This window comes from Zosterops lateralis (assembly GCF_965231275.1).
Source record: "Zosterops lateralis genome assembly, chromosome: 8".
NCBI lineage: Eukaryota > Metazoa > Chordata > Aves > Passeriformes > Zosteropidae > Zosterops > Zosterops lateralis.
Window position 1 is genome coordinate 18,233,808 of NC_139768.1, and position 19,547 is coordinate 18,253,354.

General features: G+C 47.1%; 1 protein-coding gene across 1 annotated transcript in view; it reads right to left on the minus strand.

The window, feature by feature from the left end:
- Positions 1-18,163, minus strand: part of XPNPEP1 (X-prolyl aminopeptidase 1) — a 30,855-nt gene extending 12,692 nt beyond the window's left edge. Inside the window, exons 1-10 of the mRNA XM_083866518.1 lie at positions 18,116-18,163; positions 16,410-16,505; positions 13,660-13,790; positions 8,037-8,100; positions 6,235-6,339; positions 5,868-5,960; positions 5,035-5,178; positions 4,576-4,671; positions 2,267-2,348; positions 1,113-1,323 (exon numbers count right to left, since the gene is read on the minus strand). Of these exons, the coding sequence (XP_083722644.1) occupies positions 1,113-1,323; positions 2,267-2,348; positions 4,576-4,671; positions 5,035-5,178; positions 5,868-5,960; positions 6,235-6,339; positions 8,037-8,100; positions 13,660-13,776 (912 nt within the window). The 5' untranslated portion in view covers positions 13,777-13,790; positions 16,410-16,505; positions 18,116-18,163. The remainder of the gene's footprint in view (positions 1-1,112; positions 1,324-2,266; positions 2,349-4,575; positions 4,672-5,034; positions 5,179-5,867; positions 5,961-6,234; positions 6,340-8,036; positions 8,101-13,659; positions 13,791-16,409; positions 16,506-18,115) is intronic.
- Positions 18,164-19,547: the final 1,384 nt, after the last annotated feature.

Consider the following 19,547-nt stretch of genomic DNA (forward strand, 5'->3'; position numbering starts at 1 on the left):
CTAGGTCAGGCCTTCTGTACTTCTCCATATGGATACTCTAAATAAATCAACTACAGCAGTTTAACCAAAGTAGGTTGACTACTAGACCATTGACTACAACTACAACAAGGGGTTTTCTACTCTGAAGTCAAAAGAACAACAATTTATCCTGAATGCTCCACAGACACTATGCTGTCAGTATTCTGTATTAGGAGGCCTAGAAATAGACTGATGGTGTCTGAAGATTTAACCCTGGACAGGGACAAAAACCTGTATATTTACTCACAGCATCTGTTAGTTACTATATATCACTGTCAACTGGATGGTATTCCAGAGAATGTGATCTCTAGCAAACAAGTGATGTACACAAGATGCATGGAAACCAGCTTATTTGTCCACAGTTGCTGTGTCCTTCCCCAGGTATTTTTTATGGCTATTAGAATATTAGGTGGACAGTTCAGACAGCCAAGTTCAAAAGGATAGCAAGATACAGCATGTATGGCTGTACAGAAATTATTCTGATGTTACAACTGTCCCTCAGCAGATGCACTAAGTGCATGGACAACTAGTGCCTGCAGATTATCTGTGTCCTCACAAGGCCCCCTGCTACAACAACTCTGTCATCTTCTCCCTCCTGCTTTCAGTAAAAGACATCATAGATTGCCTGATATCCTCAAGCCACTGAACTAAAGAAGGGCAACCACTCTCAGACACTCAGATCAAGCCAAAATGCACCCTCCCAGAAGTCCTGCTCAACTTTCCTGCTTCAATTTCTCCAAGTTTCCAGTTCTTGCTGCTCATCCACATGAGGCTGATGCTCCACCCATGGGTAGAATGACCTGAGTTCACCCTGCTGCCTCTTCCCTCCCCTCTCTCACTGTACTTGTTTTATCTTAAGCTGACAATTCTTTGGCTAAATCAGCTTAGTGAGTTGGAAGGGCAGCTCCAGCAGGAGCAACCTCAGGATTAACAAGCCCTCGATACCTCAGCATGGCTGGATCCCTTCTGCACAAGCTCCAGCCTGCACTGGGCTTTGCAGAGGGAAAACTGAGGCCAGCTGCCCTCATTAACACCCTTCCAAATCATGATGGGCAGAGAAGAGAAAAGCATTTTCCCTTGCTAGGGCCACTGACCTTGGGAATGGCCTCAGTCAGAGCATAGCTGGCTTTGTCACTGAGCCACACTTTCTCCTTGGGTGAGAGGCCTGCACCAACAGCCTGCAGCTCCGACAGGATAGATCCATAGGGCATCACCTGGATTTTGAACTCAGGTTCCAGGGTGGAGTCAAGCTGTAAGTGCTCCCTCACAGCTGGGTCCATCATCCGGTCACCATCAATGAAGAGCCTGAGAAACAAGTTGGGGAGATGAAATAGGTGAGACCACATCTGACAGTGGCTGGGGTAAAGGAGGGAAGGAGAAAACATTCTGGCAACATTTCAGGGAGAAAGGAGATAACAAATTATGCACTCTACTTTGTCCTGTGTCATTTTAACTGCTAGCTTTCACAAAGTTTAAATCACAGAAATTAAGATGTGCCACCTCACTGAAAGAACTGAGAGCATGTCTATTTTTATGACACAGTCAAAATGGCTACATCCCATCCCTGTCCTTGAAACAGGAAAGTAACTGAGGCAAATAACAGCCAATCCCTAACTTTTAAGGGCAACATCTGGAAAGAGAAAAGCTACTGTAGTTGTAAGTATCACTTTGCTCTTCACTGAGTTGAAAAGTTCAACTCAACCTTCACACACAACCTGGCTCACCCAGCCAGGTTTTACCTTAGATGGACCTAGGTAGCAGCTTACAGATGTCTCCATAAAAACTGTGCTTACTGAGGCTCAGTATAAGGGGCAGTCACAGGAAAGAAGCCTTCTCTTATAAGCCAGCCCTGAAACTTTCCTGCACAGTCCCTGCAGTTTTGAAGTGACTCAGTAATTAGATTTTTCCCTGTAGTCTGTAATGTCCAGGCCAGCCTTGGCTCTTACCCACATTTCACACAGAGCTCCAAGGGCCCTGCACATTATCTCAGGGATACAGACAGAGGGCTCAGCCATCGTGCCAAGGTCACCCAGCAAGCCAGCCAAGGTGCTGAGGAGTGCAGCAGAGCTCTCGGCTGCCTCTCTGGCTCTGATCAGGGGAGGAGAGTAACTAATGTTGGAGACAAAAGAGCTCAGAAAGGACACTAAAGTACACAAGCACAGGCATTTTTGAAAAGACTAGTATTTGCTGGAGCAGCTCTCCCTCAGAAAAATGCATCTTGGGAAACAGAGGAAGGGAATACAAGCACCTGATTGTGTTCATTCCTATGACGGCGTACGCAAAAAACACGGGATTGTACTCAACATCAGAGCCTCGAAGGTTGAAAAGCCCTGAAAAAGAAGAACACCAAAAATCACAGTCCTGGTTCATCTTCTGCAACATTAGAGAAAGCCAAAAATAATCTCACAAAAACACAGGCAAGCAATGAGACATCACGGGTGCAGGCTGAGTCCAGCTCCCACTCAGCTGTCCCACAGCCTGCTGCGTTCCTGGCAATCCTAAGTTTTTGCCAGGAGATGGCATCAGAACCACAGTATGAACACTCCCGGCTGTTTAAACTCGTATTGAACTTCTAAAGGAAGGCTGGCTTGGAAAAAAAGCAGGTACAGGCAAGGAAAGACAAGGACACATGTACAAAAAGTAGGGTCTGCCCTTTCTGGTCAGTGCCAGTCCAATGAAAGATCACTTCTTAACAGCCAGAAAACTTCAAAGTTACAAACTATCATTTCATTCCAATCCTTTTGACATTTGAGGTAAGAGGAAGACACAATAGGCAAGACTACAATACCCCAAAAAGGCCTCTCATTTGGGCCCCTCCAATATTTCAGATTCAGACTGTACAGTCTTACCTACTTTTCACAAAGATTTTATCCCACACAATTCCAGACAAAGTTAAGAGGGGATGTAGATGTTCAGCATCTCTGAAATCCTGATTTTGGGGTCAAATAAAAACTCCAGGGTATCCAATTAGCTGAAATGAGTTACTCAAGCCAATAAGGCCAGCCAGCAGGACAGCTGGGAAAAGAACCAACATGTCCTAAATTACAACCCAGCACTGTATTCATCGAACTGTGCAAATTCTGCCATGAAAGTAAAAATAGAGCTTAATTCTCCCCAGGGAAGCAATAGGTCACTTGAATGCAGGGAAGAACCACAAAGAACTTTTTACTGCATGGGTACAAACTTCCTTGCTCAGCCAACTTCCAATGCAGTAAGAAGGCAACAAACTTCCTCTGTGGCTCTTTTTCTGTCCCCAGAAACTTGTCTGGAGTTTAATACAGTTAATTGAATTAGAGAAAATTAAAACAACTTCTTCCCTTCCTCCTTTAGGATAAGAAATCAAGCAGGCACCCAAAAACGAGCTTCTCTCATGACCTTCTCTGGTTCATCTTAACACTCTTGATTCATAACCAAGCTTAACTTTGCTAGAGACATTTAATCTGAAACCACCTCAGGGCACCAATTTATCATTAATTTAATTGGAGATGCGCCTGAAAAGGTGAGACATACAATCTCTGCTCATGCAGGCCTCCCCAGGGAGGAGTCATATTCACCATTCTCAGAAGTACTTCTTTCACAAAAAAAGCTCTTTGCTCAATGTCCCAGATCCAGAACAGCCCACAAACCTCATCAAGTCGGCTTCACCCAGTGCCAGAGACATTGTGCTGGCAGTGCTGGAGTGAGGAAAACACCACCTCCATTTCTACCTTTCCAGATCGAACATGGGGCACAGGATGAGCAGCACTCACACCCTGCCAGTGTTACATTCCCCCTTCACCAATGTGTGCACTGGTGATTTCTGCAAAAAGGACATGCAGTGCTAGGAACAGCAGTCCTGAGGAAACCACTGCTGTTTCTGGCCATTCACCCTTCCTACACACTGGGCTGGGAGCCAAGGTGTGGAGACGCAGCCATCCTGGGGCCCCAAACACAGAGGGGACTCTGGTGAGACCCTGGGTTGAAATGATCTGGAAAAACAAGTTGAGCCCTGACATACTTGTTTTAACCAAAGCATTGGCTGAACACTGGAGAGGTAGAGACTGACTTAAGAAGTTGTGACAATTAGGAAGATTACTGTGATTGCAGTGTACCCCACCCTTGCTTTATGTATACAAAGCCACATGTTGCACTGCTTTCTTTATAGCCCAGACTCCACAGCAGAAAACAGTCTCCATCTTTCCAATGGGTGAGGCAGCATCAGGATATTTTACAGCCAGAAAATCTCACAGGTCTTTTTTTTTTCCATCGTGCTGCTTCAGGCTTTAGATGTGACCTTCCTCTCCCTTTGCCTGGGCTGTTTTTCAAAGGTGGTGATTTGCTGCACTTCCTGGGCCAAAAATGTACTCAGGAGCTGCACTGGTGTAATGAGGCACTGTGCAGAAATACAGGCTTGCTGTTTGTTACCTGTTACCACCACTGCACTTGATAAGAAGTTAATTGATGTCTAACAAACATGGTCTTGTAAGGGCCTCTCACCCTGCCATGGTTCTTCCCTTCCAAGGCAGGAAGAACATGCATTTTGTAGAAAGAACTGAGAAAGGAGATGCAGAGACTTACATGCTACTTCATCCAAGGCTGTTACTACAAACCACATGACTTTCCTCTCAGCCATTTTTGAACGCAGTGCTACAATTTTGTCTCTCCAGCTGACCCCTGCAAAACACAACAGGAAAAGCTACAGTCCCTAACTTTGCTGGGGATGATGACGTAAACACAGAGCAACATATTATGCTTATACTTCTCACTCCTTTCTAATAACTGATGTGAACTATCTCAAATGAGCTGCCCTCTAGATGCCCATGGATTTGTTATGAAGTCACCCAACTTCTAGAAAATGGTTATTTGAAGTTTTGAGGACAGAGGTGTCATTAGCTAAGGTTTGATCACCTTCTTGACCTATTCACAGTGACCACATTGTGCTGCGGTACTTTTTTCCCCCTGCTTTGTAAGAGAAAAGCAATAGGGGGATAGGGAACATAGTAACAACCTATGACTATTGGGAGCTAAGTTTCTCACCTGTATAACTCAGGTCAAGTGTGATGAGAGGCTTGCAGGGACGTTGAGGACAATCTGTCCAGATTGTATCAATCAGGTTTTCTTTGACAGGCACTAGGTCATGGCCAGCACTTCTCAAGGCTTTGGACATTCTCTTCCACTGATCTGCCAAAGAGAAGAAAGTAAAGAGTGGTGGCTTTAGGGAAAACACATATGTTCAACAACAGCTCTGTTCACAAAGCTCATACTCAAGAATCAGAGTCTTCTCCTTTCCTTCCAGCCTCCCCTTCTTCCCGTTCCATTAAGAAAGACAGCAAAATCTACCGCAGTTACAATTCCACAAACACACCACAGCAACCAGTGGCAGGTACAGAACCTCACAGTGCTGAAGCTTCATGCTTGAGCTGAAGAAGAACTGCTCCAGATGGGAGATAGAAGTCTCTGGAAGAAGCCACAGCAAAAGCTGCCCTAAGGGTGTCCTCTCCCCCAGTGCAGAACCATGCTACATCTAAGCTAGACAAGATGAGAGTTGCTTCCACACAGCCATGAGATAGCTACTCAATCCATCTGAACAAGCAAATATCACCCCTTGCCTCTAGTGACCTTTGCATTGTGCCTCATGTTTTGAAGCATGAATAGAAAGCAGTTCTCATCCCTTGGAGTGGGAGTCAATGCACTGCTGTGGAACTCTTGTGATACATGCCTAAACCTAAATCCAACCTGTTTTGCATAACAGTTTAACCACCACTACATCTGAAACGTGGATAGCTGCACACCATCACACAACAGCTCGGCCAGAGAAGCAAGAAAGCAAAATCCAGTAGCCCAACCCAGAGTTATAAAGTAAAACCAACCTGCTGGAATAATGAAAGGGTCCACCCCCACCTTTGAGCCTTCTGGGAGGACACTCACTAGCCAATCCTCCTGAGTTGGTGTATCTTTTAGACCTTCAATGATGAAAAAAAAAAGAAGTTCAAAGAAGCAGTCACATTGAAACATTCCCACAGTATGCAAAATGTCCAAGCTAATGCATCAGATATGTCTACTAATGAATGTCTAGACCCACAGGCAAGAGTTGTCAAGGACACTAAAGCAAAAGCTGTGTATCTAATATGTCCCTAAGTCTCTGCAGGATGGGACATCCCTACAGCTCAAACTGTACTTGTGTGAAGTGACTGTTCTCCACTGATCAGTGGAGCAGTATCCCAGCCTCCTGCATACCCATCTTCATGAGTGTCCAGTTGCTGTCCATTTGATGTGCAGCTTGCAGGAAGTAACGTCCATCAGTCCACATGGCTGCATGCTGCTCAGTGACTATGGCAGTACCTAGGCAGGGAGGCAGAAAGATAATTCAGGGTAGGCAGAGACACAGACAGCAGGAACAGTGTTTGAAATTCACCCTAATTCCCTAAAAGGCATCTCTGATCACTATTCAGAAGTTATTCCTGTTTCAGTGGAGATATTCACAGTTTTCCCTGCACTGTGACCTTCCAAATCCTATTGGAGACAGTATGCACAAGGATGCACCTTAATGAATTGCCTCAGATGAACTCAACTTAAGCAAATCTCAGCCAGCCAGTGGAACTGGATAAGTGGGGCTTTCCAAACCTTCTGTAACAGAGACCATAGTCTACACTTGGCTGTTGTCACAGTTACATATACTGTACATTCCTGAACTCCATCCCATCCTCTTTTGGGGAGGAAGCCTGGGCTCTGGCCACCCACAAAACACAGCTGATACTAGGCCTGCAGACATGGGTATCACTCCCAGCTGTCAGCTGCACCCCTTTCCCAAATGTTACAGCTTTAGCAGAGATGGCTGAACAGGAAAAATGAACATAAACTTCTGTTGGTTTCATTGTCTGTCCCATTCCACTGACTCCAGACGGAGGCATGCAAGCAGACAGCTGAGGGGCAGTGACATCCCAGCAAGGCACTCAAGCTGCCTTGCCCTTGACAATATAAAACAAAACAAACCATGGCACAAACTGAAACTGAATCCAAGCTTTTGGAGTCTCCATCTTGACCATACTCTCTGTCACAAAAAAACTGATGCTCAGGTTAGCAGAGCAGTTTCCAATTATTAACTCACTGTCTTCAACCAAATTCTCCCAACACAAAGCCCATTTTAAGTTGCTTCAGCCTGAAAAGATGAAGCAAGAAACACAAGGTGAGCCCCTGTGTGAAACCTCACTGATTTGCTGTGCATCAGGCTGGGAACAGACCTTCCAAGTACATAACAAGGGCACAAATTAGAGAGGAAGGTTATGAGGAGGTCACACAGAAGGGGCAAAATTATACAGGATTCATGTTAGCCATTAACAGCAGCCCAGAGCCCTGGATTTATCACCTTCCAAATGAGGTCCCAGAACTCATAGGAACTGATGAATAGAGCCTCCAAACATAGGTTCCAGTATTTATTAAACTGATATACAATTAGAAAGGAAAAAAAAACTTCAGTAGGCTAAAGTGACTTTCCAACAACCACAGAGCAGAGTAATTTGCACAGCTTAGGGTACAGCTAGGGTAAAAACTAGGTCTCTTGAAACACAGACCTATCCTACAGCCAAGAAAACATCCTGTCTCGGCAAGATAAGCAAACTTTTCCACAGTGCTCAGTTTCCAAACGCAGAGTTTCTGGCCCTGGCTCTGTTTAAACAGAAAGGCCAGCTAAAGTCCATCCACTATTCACCCAGCCCGAACGGGCAACGTAAAAATCTGTTCATACTGGCTGCACATCAAAAGAAATGACCGCAGGTTACAGGCACTGCATTAAAGAGTTAACAGGATTTTACTTTATGAGAGGTTCATTTAGGGGTCAAACATTTTCTGAAAACTTGTTATTCCACTGATATTACATAATTCCAGTGGGTAGCCAAGACATAATTCTGCAGATGCTGAAATGGGAATATAACAGTCCAAATAAGCAGGATAGATTTTCTTTTCCATCCTGCCTCTATGCCATGAAAGTAACTATTTCTTTAGAGGAGAATTATGCAAGAATCCAAGTTCTGGAAAGGTACCTGCAGAGCCATCAAATCCAGAGATGAACGCCCTTCTGCAGTCACAGGGTGCAATGTACTCGCTCTAGAAAACAAAACAGGCAGCAATTATTTATAGCAGCAGGGGAAAAAAACAATCAGCTGATGACAAATACTTTGATAAGCTTTTTCTCCTAAAGGACACCACAGAGAGAACAAAATGAGTTAAAAATTCCTGGGCTCTACTCCACTGTGATTATACTGTATTTATGTTCAACTGGTGGGTTTTTTTAAGCTGCAGCACTTTTCTCCCACAAACATCTGTAAACACTGAAATGCTTCAGAGTTTGCAGACGTTTATTTCACACTCAGTCTCCCCTTTGGGCAACAAACAAATCATGCCTTTGAAGCAGCAACGTTAAGGCAAGGGAAACCAGAAGCATCCCTTGATCTTGGGGTAATCAGCACATAAACTCTGTAGAATTCACTATCTCCACTGAAGTCCCCTCACTGGCATTTTTAAGAATTCCTTTAAGACTTTCTTTTCCTGCAATAGTGACATTGAAAAAAATTCATCAAGGTGGTAAGACTGTAAAAAATTTAACCCTTGGGACCCTTCATAGATACTGATCCTTTCCTTTCTTCCTTGCCTTCTCAAAATCAGACTACAGCCAAAACCACCAGACCATGGTTTGATGGATGAGAGAGAATCAAAGGCTATTAGTCCATCTCCATCCTAAACCTGTCATAACCTCTGTTTCTGGACACATCTTTTCAGAATGTTGTAGAAGAGCCCGAGGACAGACACCTGATATTAACAGGAGCTCCCAAAATTAAAAGAACATCTGAAATTTCACATGGCCCACATGACTTTTTAATGGGATTCCATTCTGGCAAGTTTGTAGGTCAGAACTGCTGAGTAGGTCTGTTAATGAACTAGTGCAAATCAGCAAATCAGCTTAAGCCAGGCTGACAGCACTGACGTTTGAGCTGCAAAACCCCTGGATTTGTACCTTACAAATGGTCTGAAATCCAAGCCTGTTTCTCTGCCCCCAGCTGTGCTGGGGCAAAAGAAATGTCTTAGGAACTGAGCTAAGAAATCACAGCCCAATTCTCAGGTGCTTTTAGTCCCTACTGTGACAGAATCACCTGACTGTTAAAAAATACTCCCTTCAAATCTGTTACTCCTCACTGTTCTATGGAAGACACTGGGTTCAAAGCACAGGAGTGAGGGAGCAAGCAGCACAAATTACAGCACCTGGGACCAACTCTTTATTTCTGCTCCAAATCACATCGTGATCAAACCCCTTCCACAACAGCCATGTCTCTTCCCTCCTGGGAGAAGCCAACCAACCATTCACCACTAACATTTTGAAACGGAACCTTGGGACAGCAAATCTCATGGCCCAAAAGAGGATCTTGTTGAGTGGCTTTTGCTCCCAATTGCCAGGGAAGATTCCTGGCATATGCTCCAAAGAAATCCTCTCTTCAGCCAAACACTAGTGAAAGTTGACAGAAAGCAGGGGGGTATGGAGACCATGCATGCCCTCTTCTCTGACCCAGCTAGTTTCCTGTGCTTTTTCTTGTCCAGCCCCACAGGGCTGTGACATGTTCAGCAGCTGTGGGGAGAAGGGAGGTCAGGATACACACCTTGGGAAAGGATGACTGCCCTCAGCACAGCTCCAGCTGATGGAGTGCATCCCTCAGCCCCACACAGCACATTATCACCACTGAGCCCCTTTAAAATAATGGCAAAGGCATCAGCAGACAGATGGACAAAGCTGTTGAGGGAACAGAATCAAGTGTCTGTTTCCCCATTGCCTGCCTCAGGACAGAACATGAAGGCAGAGTGATGCCAGACCTGAGGATTTCTCATTTCAACACTCCCTAGAGACTATTCAGCCTGTTGGCTGCTAAGACTCCCCTCTCCTACACTTCCCAGCTCAAAGGTGAGACATCATGTCCCATGGTTCAAAGCCAACAGGAGATACTGGAAATTTCCCATCATGGATTACATCACTTAAGTACAACCCAAATGATTGTACTTAAGTACAAATAAGAGTAGTGATTCCTTTTCCATTTCTCTTGACCAACACAGCAGAGACTACAGGCTAGTTTGCTTGTGAAGACAAGCAACTTCACATTCATAGCATGGGTTAACAACACAGAATGATGACATGGATGAAAACAATTTTAAAAAATACAAAAGGAAAAGAAGTATATGAGTTTAAATCTGGTAAAGGCTGACCCAAATAAGGAAAGACCTTGGCTGCATGGACATACCTCATGCTACCCCATTCACAGACAAATCCAGGGAGTGCTTTGAGAGTTTACAATGAGGCAGAAGGGCTTTAAAATGGAGTATGAGGGATCTGGAGGGAAAGACAGTTCATTCATCTGTCAGTCTGAATTCTTGCACCACCCACCTGTTCTGTTCCATGCAGTAACCCCCACTGTGCAAAGATGAGCCCGTGTTTTACACAAGCTAAAATTACATGGGGAGCACCTGTGTATGCCACACAAAGCACAGACCAGGGCACAGTGAGAGCAAGGTATTTCCCCAAGGTTTTTCTTGCAGCTCTGGTGGCCTTCAACCTGGCCCTCCTCAGTCCTTTAGCATCTGCTTCTCACCACACCTGTCAGTCACACAGAGAAAACTGGGGCTATATCACAAAAACCCCTCACCTAAGCCAGGAATAACCCCCAAAAATCAGTGCTGCCTATCCCCAAAGCCTGCAGGGCTGTGCTGTAAACATGTTGAAGCTCATTCTAGTCTAATGTCAACCAAGATCAGAAATGCAAAGTGCATCTGGCTACCCTTAGAGCCGTGACACTGGTGTCATTAAAGAACAAACACTGCAGTGTACCTGGAGGGAGGAATGTATTCAGTGCCAAAAACCTAACTGCATTGGTAATATCTGGAACACATCAGAGCAACCTATGCATGAGCCATCTCCTGCTTTATAACTCAGCTGATTCCCCAGCTCAGCACAAGTGTGTGTCAGAGGAGCCAGCCCTGAGCAGAAGACAACACCTCTGCCAACCCAAACACAGCACCCTAAGCTGGGCAGGTGCTTCCTTCATGGAGACAACCAGCCAAATCCAACCAAATTTGTTTTGAGTCAAGGCCTGGAGGGTGAAGGCAACCACAGTTAAGCTCTGACTGGCTCCAAACCCAAGCTCTAATCCAAACATCATTCCCTCCCATTAAGAAGCAACTCTTCCCATCTCTAAATAGTCCCACATGGGCAAACTCCAGATTTAACATAAACACACATTGACTCAACATAAAAATGGATCCTGCTTTTACCACTGCAACATCTCAAAAGCTCCAACATTTTTAACCAAACCACAAAGGGTTTAGGTGCCTCATTCCTAAAAGCATGGCTTTTCATCCCTTTATGATCCTCAGGCACCTGCAGCCACCCAGCATGCAGGAAAAGAAGTGGCACTCTTTGGGCTTCACTCCACTTTTGGCTGAGACTGCCCTCCTTTCTCATCAGCCTCTGGACCCACCAAGGCCCCCGAGGAAAGAGTCTGTTTCTCTGACTTCTTATCACCAGCATCAAAGTTTTCAAAAATTAAAGCAGCCAGCCAACATCCAGGGCTGAGTGCAAGAGTCTACAAATCCAAGGCAGCCTTGGTTAAGCCTGAGTCAGAGCCAGCCACGTTTGAGAAGCTCTGCAAGTCTTTCAGTTCCTTACACAACTAAACGTGGAAAAAAAGGACACAACTGGTAGCAAGACTCCTGGCAGTATGATAATCTAAGCCACCTAGTCTTGCAGGAAAACCAGTATTAAAACCATCACAGAACACAGTGCTCATCAGCATTCCCAGTGTTACAAAAATAAATTAGTCAGCAAGTTGCAGCATCAGGGTGTATCAGCATCAGTCCAATCCAGGGCTTCCTTTGCAACCCAGAAAGGAATAGTTTCCCCCAATCTAAACCCTGTGGCAACACCACAGGAGGGAAAGCCCTATTTGTTGACAAGTTCTGTGATGCAGATGCCAGGACAGCCTCAGGAATAACTGAGAGAGGCAAGGACAGCAATACATAGCTTGTTTGGGCTGTGGGGAGGAAATTAGGCCACCAAACACTTGGGTATCATTAAACCCCAGTATTCTGAGTCATGGAGGGAGATGCCTAAGAGCAAAATCTGATTGCAAGGCTGTAAAGTTCTTGTTTTCACACAGGAAACAAACCCTTGCTTGGAACACAGCAAAGTTTCAAATCACAGGTCATTACAATTTACCTGGAATCAGTAAGGCTGTTCTGGGATCAACAGGTTTCTGTCATTGGCAAAACCTGCATCAATTCCCAATCCTTACAGAAAAAAATCCTGCACCAGCTATTCAAGAGGCACCAGAATCAGCAGTTTTTGGTAATCGTTTCTATTCAGATAGATTCCCTCTGCAGAGAAACCTGACCAACTTGCCTGGCAGGAAATAGCAACATGGGGTTCTCTGCTTAACTGCACTCTGTCAAGGAAAAGAAAGCAACAGAAAAACACAGAAGTCCTGAGGGTCACATTCTTCAACTCACATGACAGCATTTAATGTCTAGTGAAATGAAACCAGAGTTATATATGGACAGAGGCAGCTTGAGGCAGGAATGCAGCAGACAATAGCAGCTGCAGAAAACGCCTTCCCCCTACCTGCCCAAGTTTGGCTCTCCCTGTGAGGAAACACGATGCTGCACATATGGTCCCAGGGCACAGGCAAGTCTGGACCCAGCTCACCCCAGTGCCAAGTCAAGGGCAAAGGTTCTGATTCAGTTGCATTTTGTTCTTGTGCACCCTGGGGTAAAAGGGAGCTTTGGGTGTGAGCCAGGAAAGCTTCAGGTCTTTTGTTTCCTGAAAATGGCTGAGGAGGGAAAAACCCTCAGCAGCTCTTGGGTCTCCTAACAGAGCGAACAGAAGAGTGAAACTTGCACATGAGCAAGCAGGGGAGGGAAAAAGCAGTTCAGCAATTTAAAATTTATGTAATGGACTACAAAATTCTTAACAGTGGAAGCAGTTAACACAACTGTTACTGCCACGGGTTACCACCCTGGGCTGACTTGCCTCCTGTCTTTAGTGCACAGCACATGATGCAGAGCAGCATGGAAAGAGAAGCATCACTGTGGCCTCTTCCTTCCCTGCCTCTCCTAAGGGCCCTCCATGTGGGATCTGAAGGGCTCCAGCATATGGCAACAAATTCCACCAAGAACTGGATCTAGCAACGAGAATTCTGCAACTAAACCTTTGCTACCTTTCTTGAGAGTATGTATTGATCAAGAGGTGCTACTGGGGAAAGTCAAGCCCAGATAAGGCCTGCTCCTGCCCCAGTAAACCCATTCTTCCCAACAGCCAGGATGGGCACAGCAAGTGCTCTGGCAAGCTCCCTTTTCTGCAGTGTGAGCTCCCTGAAGACAATCTGATGAAAAGCTATTGGTGGAACATCCACTCTGATTTCTTACAAGAACATAGAAGCCTCAATCTCCTGAATGCACCCCAGAAAGACGTGTTTTCCAACACAATATTTCTCAGTTGTCCTAGACTTTTATGCTAGAACCTTTAAAGCGAGTGAACAAAAGATGTTTTTAGTTACGCCTAGCTTTTATTTTTTGCAGGGAAGGAAAGTATGACAATTCCTGTAATTCCCATAATTCCCATTCCATCCATACCTGGTGGGCATCTCCAGAGGGCACTATGTAGGCTTGGACAGGCTCCTGTACATATCTGGGATTCTTCATCACCTGCCGCAGTTGCTTCAGCAGCTCTGTTGTAATTTTTGGACTCATCTTCCTACCTGCAACTAAAACAAAGCATGAAACCTCAGTGTTTCTCCAGCCATCCCAAGTCACCCACATGCACAGGCTGCAGGAAGCTGTCTCCACTGGAAACCCCCCTTGAGGACAACTGTGCCAACATTATCCCTCTCAGACCAGAATTTCACCTGTCTTGTGCCTTCGTTCATGTTCCTTGAGAACAAGAAATCAGGTTAAGCCAGAGAGTCCAAGTTGGCCTGTCCTGGAAAGGATCTTTCCCACCTGATGAAGGATGATATACCCTGTGGTGATACATGTAAATTTAACACATTGGTCAACCCCTTCTTGCATGTGGACAGCATGAGGAACAAAGTACCTTGGACATACCCTATGACAGCCAGGAAAGGTCTTGGCATGGAAGCCAAGTACCCACAGATCAGAACCAGCCCCACCTGTGAAGTGCACTGAGAGAAACTTTCAGTCTTTTCACTCTAGGGCCGGGGATGCTGTGGCTTATACACCACAGAGAGGAAGAGGTGCACATCAAGAACTCAGAAATGGACCAATTATAAATGTAACTTTTAGAAGTTTTACTGTAGCCCAGAGTTTCACGGTGAACCGGTGACTGAGTTAACTCAGACAGAAGAAATCTGCTCCCAAGGACATTCAGAGGGATGTATTCACTGGCCACATTGACCTCAGGGCTGCATACTAGCTCACCTAGCAAGAACACAACTGTAACAGGAGGAACAGCCCACTGAGCTCTCACAAGTGACTGCCAGAGGACAACTAAGGATGCTTATGGGAATGTTCTCTAAAGACCTTTGGCAAATGCTCTGCAGATCTCAGCTGGTGTCAGGCAGGGGTGGGATGGCACACAGCAGAGAGGGAACAACAAGGGCACAGGCCAGTCACCCTCCCTGGCTGTGTTTTTGCAGTGGATGTGTCTTTGGCATTGCAGTGAACACCAGCCTCTCCGTGTGCTCCCCCAAACCCCTCGGCAGCCAGTGCCCGCTGTGAGCACCCGGCGCAGCGATGCGTCAGGCCCTGCTGCTCTGCTGGCACCAGAGAGGGCTGCAGAGGATGACTGGCCAGAAAAACTATGAAAATCTAGTAGCCTGAACCTTTTAAGAGGTTCTCCACCTTTTTCTTCACTCTTCACGCGCTTCCAAAGCATGCCCAAAGTGGGATAATTCCCTTCCTGATTTTCTCCTCACTCCTTTCATATTTTTAAGAACTCTTATAACTTTAATGCTGTCACTTTCCAGGGCAAGGTGGGTTATGTGCTGTTTGAAGGCTATGCTATAAAGTATTTTATTCTGACCAGTTAATTTCACAGCTCATTTCACAGCCATGTCTACAAACAGGTCATAGATGGGAGAAGCAAACAGCATGCAAGCCTCAAACATTTTTCGCTTATCCAGGCACTTATTCTATTTACACCTCAGTAGCTACCAGGAGTCCCAGATGACATTACAGTCTTATGGCAAAACACAGTAAGGCACAATCCCTGCCCTGTGATGTTTGCCATCTAAGCAGGAAAGCAGAAAAGCTGCCTCCCTTTCACAAGGTTTGATTTGACCAAGGTCACACAGTAGCACTGTGACCAAATAACAAACTGAACCAAGACCTGATGCATTCAGGTGTAGAGAAAACCCAAGACCACCATTCACATGTCTCATCACAGGAAGTTTAGAGCACACCAGACGTGTGTGAGAATGACTCTGCCCACAGGTACACTGTCTTTTAAAACCCAGACCACAATAAGCAAATCAAGCTCAAAAGGCACCATACACTATATCCTCAAATTGGTTCCTTGTCCCTTTGCTGGGGTTACACCTCAGATTTATTTCCAGGACAAATTTCATTGTTTCACACAGTGTTTGCAAGCTACACTGAACTTTATAATACTGTGATTGTTTCTGTTTGTCCTCCACAGTGAGCTGCTGTAAAACTCTATAACATTGCTGCTGATTTATGTTCAGACAGAGTGAAACACAGAGGAGAGAGCAACAACATAGAGACTAGCCAGCAGAAAAGAATCTCCTTCTACAAACTCATAAGGACACAGCTTCCTTTCTTGGCCTGTGCTTTGTTTCCAGGAGTCTAGAAGTCTCATATAAATAGGCAAGGCATGACAAGGCTTTGCCTTTTAATAAAGCTCCTTGCTGACAAGCCATGGTTTTCTTAGCAAGATGAGATTCTCTCAAGGACAAAAAAAAAAAATCATTTAAAAAGTACTCTCACTGTTGAAAGATTTGCTTGCAATATTAAAAACATAACTAAGGTAGATTAGCAACAAAACCCATATTAAGGAGGACTTCTATTTTGGATAACCCCCACACTATAAGAAATGGCTTTCAAAATATCCTCCACAAAATTTACAGTAAAAATTGGCTTCAGTTTCCAGAGAAATAGAAGATATTTTCTCAGAGATAGTTGATAGCCATTGACTCTGGCCATCTCTATGAGTCTTAAGAAGTGACTTTTCTCCCTTGGCCATAATTACAAGCCTCTACAAAGTCAAAACATCTTCCCTATCATATTTAATCAGTCCAGTGATTAAAACAAAACACAGCTGAAATTAAGGTAGTGGCTGTAGCAGTGCAAGAACCAGTCCCATTTCCTGCCCTAACTCTTTCAAAGGTATCAGGCTCCCTTGTTACCTGTCTCTGCAGTTCCCCACGTCTGGATGCCACTTGTCTCTGCTCACACAAAATACCATCCAGCTCTTTGCTCGGCCTTCATAAGCTCCACTGTGCCTGAGAAAGCAAAGGGCAAAACTGAAGTGGCTAACAAACTTTGCCCTCTCATAAAACATTCTCATCCCCCAGCAATGAGCTGAAAATGCACTAACACTACGTTCTTGGTGGTAAGATTAGAGATGCACTGAGGGTGAACCATGAGGGAACAGGGAACGTCAAGGGTCAGGTGTTGGCTTTGATTTATGATAAAATCTTGCAAGTGTGTGCTGGTTTATGCCAATTTGTTTTCTCAGTCACTCTGTCAGGGGACACTCCCCATATTTCAGATGGGGAAATTAAGGCAGAGCAGGAGTAACATGCAAAGTACCACTGTAGCATGACAAGAGTCAGAGCTGGATCCCAAAATCTGTCACTGTCTAGACATATATTATCTACACCTCACTCAGACTGCAGGAGGCAGTTCTCCAAGAGCCCAGACCAGATCCTGCCTGGACAGCATCTCCATCAGACGCGTGGGACAAACAGCAACCACAAAAATGCTGCCAGAGGAACCAGAAACGTCCTCCTGCCTCCCACATGCACATACAGCAAAGGGCTGCTGCAAACCCCAGAGGCACCAATGGCCAGGGCCAGCAGGCACAGCGTGTCAGGGTGTGTGCCAGCACCACAGTGGGCAAGGGAGGCAAGGCCAGGAGGTCTGGCTGCAGCTGGGTCTGCCTGTGGCTGCTGTGTTAGACCACCCTGAGCGTTTATGTCCTATTTTCTTCTGATATGCTCGTCCTTGTGATATTTTCCTCTCCGCTTTCTCTTTTATCAATAGTCTTGTTCAAAACAAGCACACTGGCTTGAACAGCCAGCAGCACCACCTCAAAGCCAGGCTTCTCTGGCCTGGACTGGCTGCACATAGGGCAGCCCAAGCAGTCACTGTCCAAGCAGCTGTACACTGAGGCACAAGCCCCACTGCTTGTCCCCTCTCCACAGTACCTGCAGCACCTCTAACTCACCAAACAGAATGGCAGAACTTTTAGGGGTGAAAAGGACCTCTGGTGCAGTCCAACCCCGCTGCCAAGGCAGGGTCACCTGGAGCAGGTGACACAGAAACACATCCAGGTAGGTTGTGAATATCTCCAGGGAAGGAGACACCAAGGCATCCCTGGGCAGCCTGTTCAGTGCTCTGCTACCCTCACTGGAAAGAAGTTCTTCCTCATGTTGACGTGGGACTCCTTGAGTTTTAGTTTATGGCCATTGTTCCTTGTCCTGTCGCTGGGCACCACCTCTAAGGGCCTGGCACTATCCTGCACCCGCCTTTAAACCATTTATATGCATTGATGAGATCCCCTCTCAGTCTTCTCTGTTCTCTCAGACCGAACAGGCCCAGCTCCCGCCATATCTCCTCGTAAGTGGGATGCTCCTGCCCACCTGGGCTAAAAGCCTCCCCCGGCCCTCCACAGGGCTGACGGAGCCGCCTGGGCCTGGCCACGCCGGCCGGGCCCGGCTGTCAGCGCTGGATCCCCGCAGGGCCCGGAGACCCGCCGGGGACTGTCTGGAGGGGGAAGCCGGGCCCGGGCCGTGCCGAGCCCCCTGGGCCGGGCCCCGGGCACAGACCCCGCTCTCCGCCATCAGCTGGGGGCCCCCACCCGGGGCTGCCCGCGCTCGCCGCGCCTCACCTGCCGCCGGCCCGCCCGCCGCCGTGACGTCAGCGCCCACGTGGGCCGCCAGGGCCGCCCCCATGGCGTCACTAATGACGTCACGGGGTGCGCGGGCGGGTCCGGGATCGGCCCCGCCGCCTCAGAGCCCGCCGCGGTCGCTCGGTTGCGCCCTGCGAGGTCTTCCGTCCCGTCCCGAGACCGGCGCTGTCCCCGCGTGAGGGGAAGGCGCTGTGGAGCCGGGACACCGGGGTGCGCTGCGGGCGGTGGGGAGCGGAGCGCCTGTCCCACACCTCGGTCTGCGCTCGCCTCCGCGACCCGCTCCGCTCTTGAGCTCCCCAAAATGCCGCGTGGAGGAGCGGCTGAGGGCGCTGAGGGAGCGCGGCCCGCGGCCCGGGCCCGGTGAGAGGCAGAGCCCTTGGCGGGCCCGGAGGAGCCGGGGCAGGGCAGGACAGGACAGGGGCTCCTGCTCCCCCGGCACCGCACCATGGACAGGCTGAGAGCACATAGTGTGGAGTAATTCTGTGCTGTGGGGGTAGCGAGGCACTGAAACAGGTTGCCCAGAGAAGTTGTGGATGCTCCAACCCTGGAAATATCCAAGGCCAGGCTGGATGGGCCGTTGAGCAGCCTGGTCCAGTGCCCGTGGTCGACACTAGATAGTCTTTAAGGTCTCTTCCAACCCAAACTATTCTGTGGTTCTGTGAAAATCTGGCCAGTTGCCATGCTAGTGCTTCCTAGTGGGAATACCTTCCATCCCCCTGCTCCACCCTGGCATAGGTGGGCTGGAAGTGAACCCTACTGACAGAAACAGGAGCCTGGTACAGAAATGCAGACATGAGAAGATCACCTCCCAAAAAGCTACAACAAAAGAAAAAAAATATGCTTTGTGACTGTGTCCAGGCAAGAGGGGTTGCACTGCCTGCAGCGGTGGCATTTTGGAGGCCTCCAGTCCAACCCTCTGCTAAAACAAGGCCAGCTTCAAGGCCAGAGCAGGGGGTGTAAGGGACTGTCCTGCTGGGTTTTCAGTATCTCCAAGAAAGGAGAAGCAAAGCCACCCTGGGCAGCTGGTGACCACCTTGGAGCAAAAAGGTTTATTTCTGATATCCAAGCAGATTTCCCTCATTGCAGCTTGCCCTGTGACCTTTTGCTGCGCACATCTGGAAAGGGTCTGGCTCCTTTTTCTCAGACTGTTCTCCAGGCTCAGCAATTCCAGCTCCCCTGCTGTCAGGTCTGGCCAGAAGTGTGTTCTCCACACTGCAGATCCCTGGAATACAATGTAGGGTACAACAGAGCACAGCAAAACTTGTAATCCAGCAGAAGAGAATAAAAAGTCAATCCTGCATCCAGCATTCCAGATTGGGAAGGGTCATTAGATGGGGCTGGGATTGCAGACTGCCCCTGAGGAGGGGCAGGAGAGAGGGGAGGGAGAGTCTGGTGAGCAGGACTGTTATAA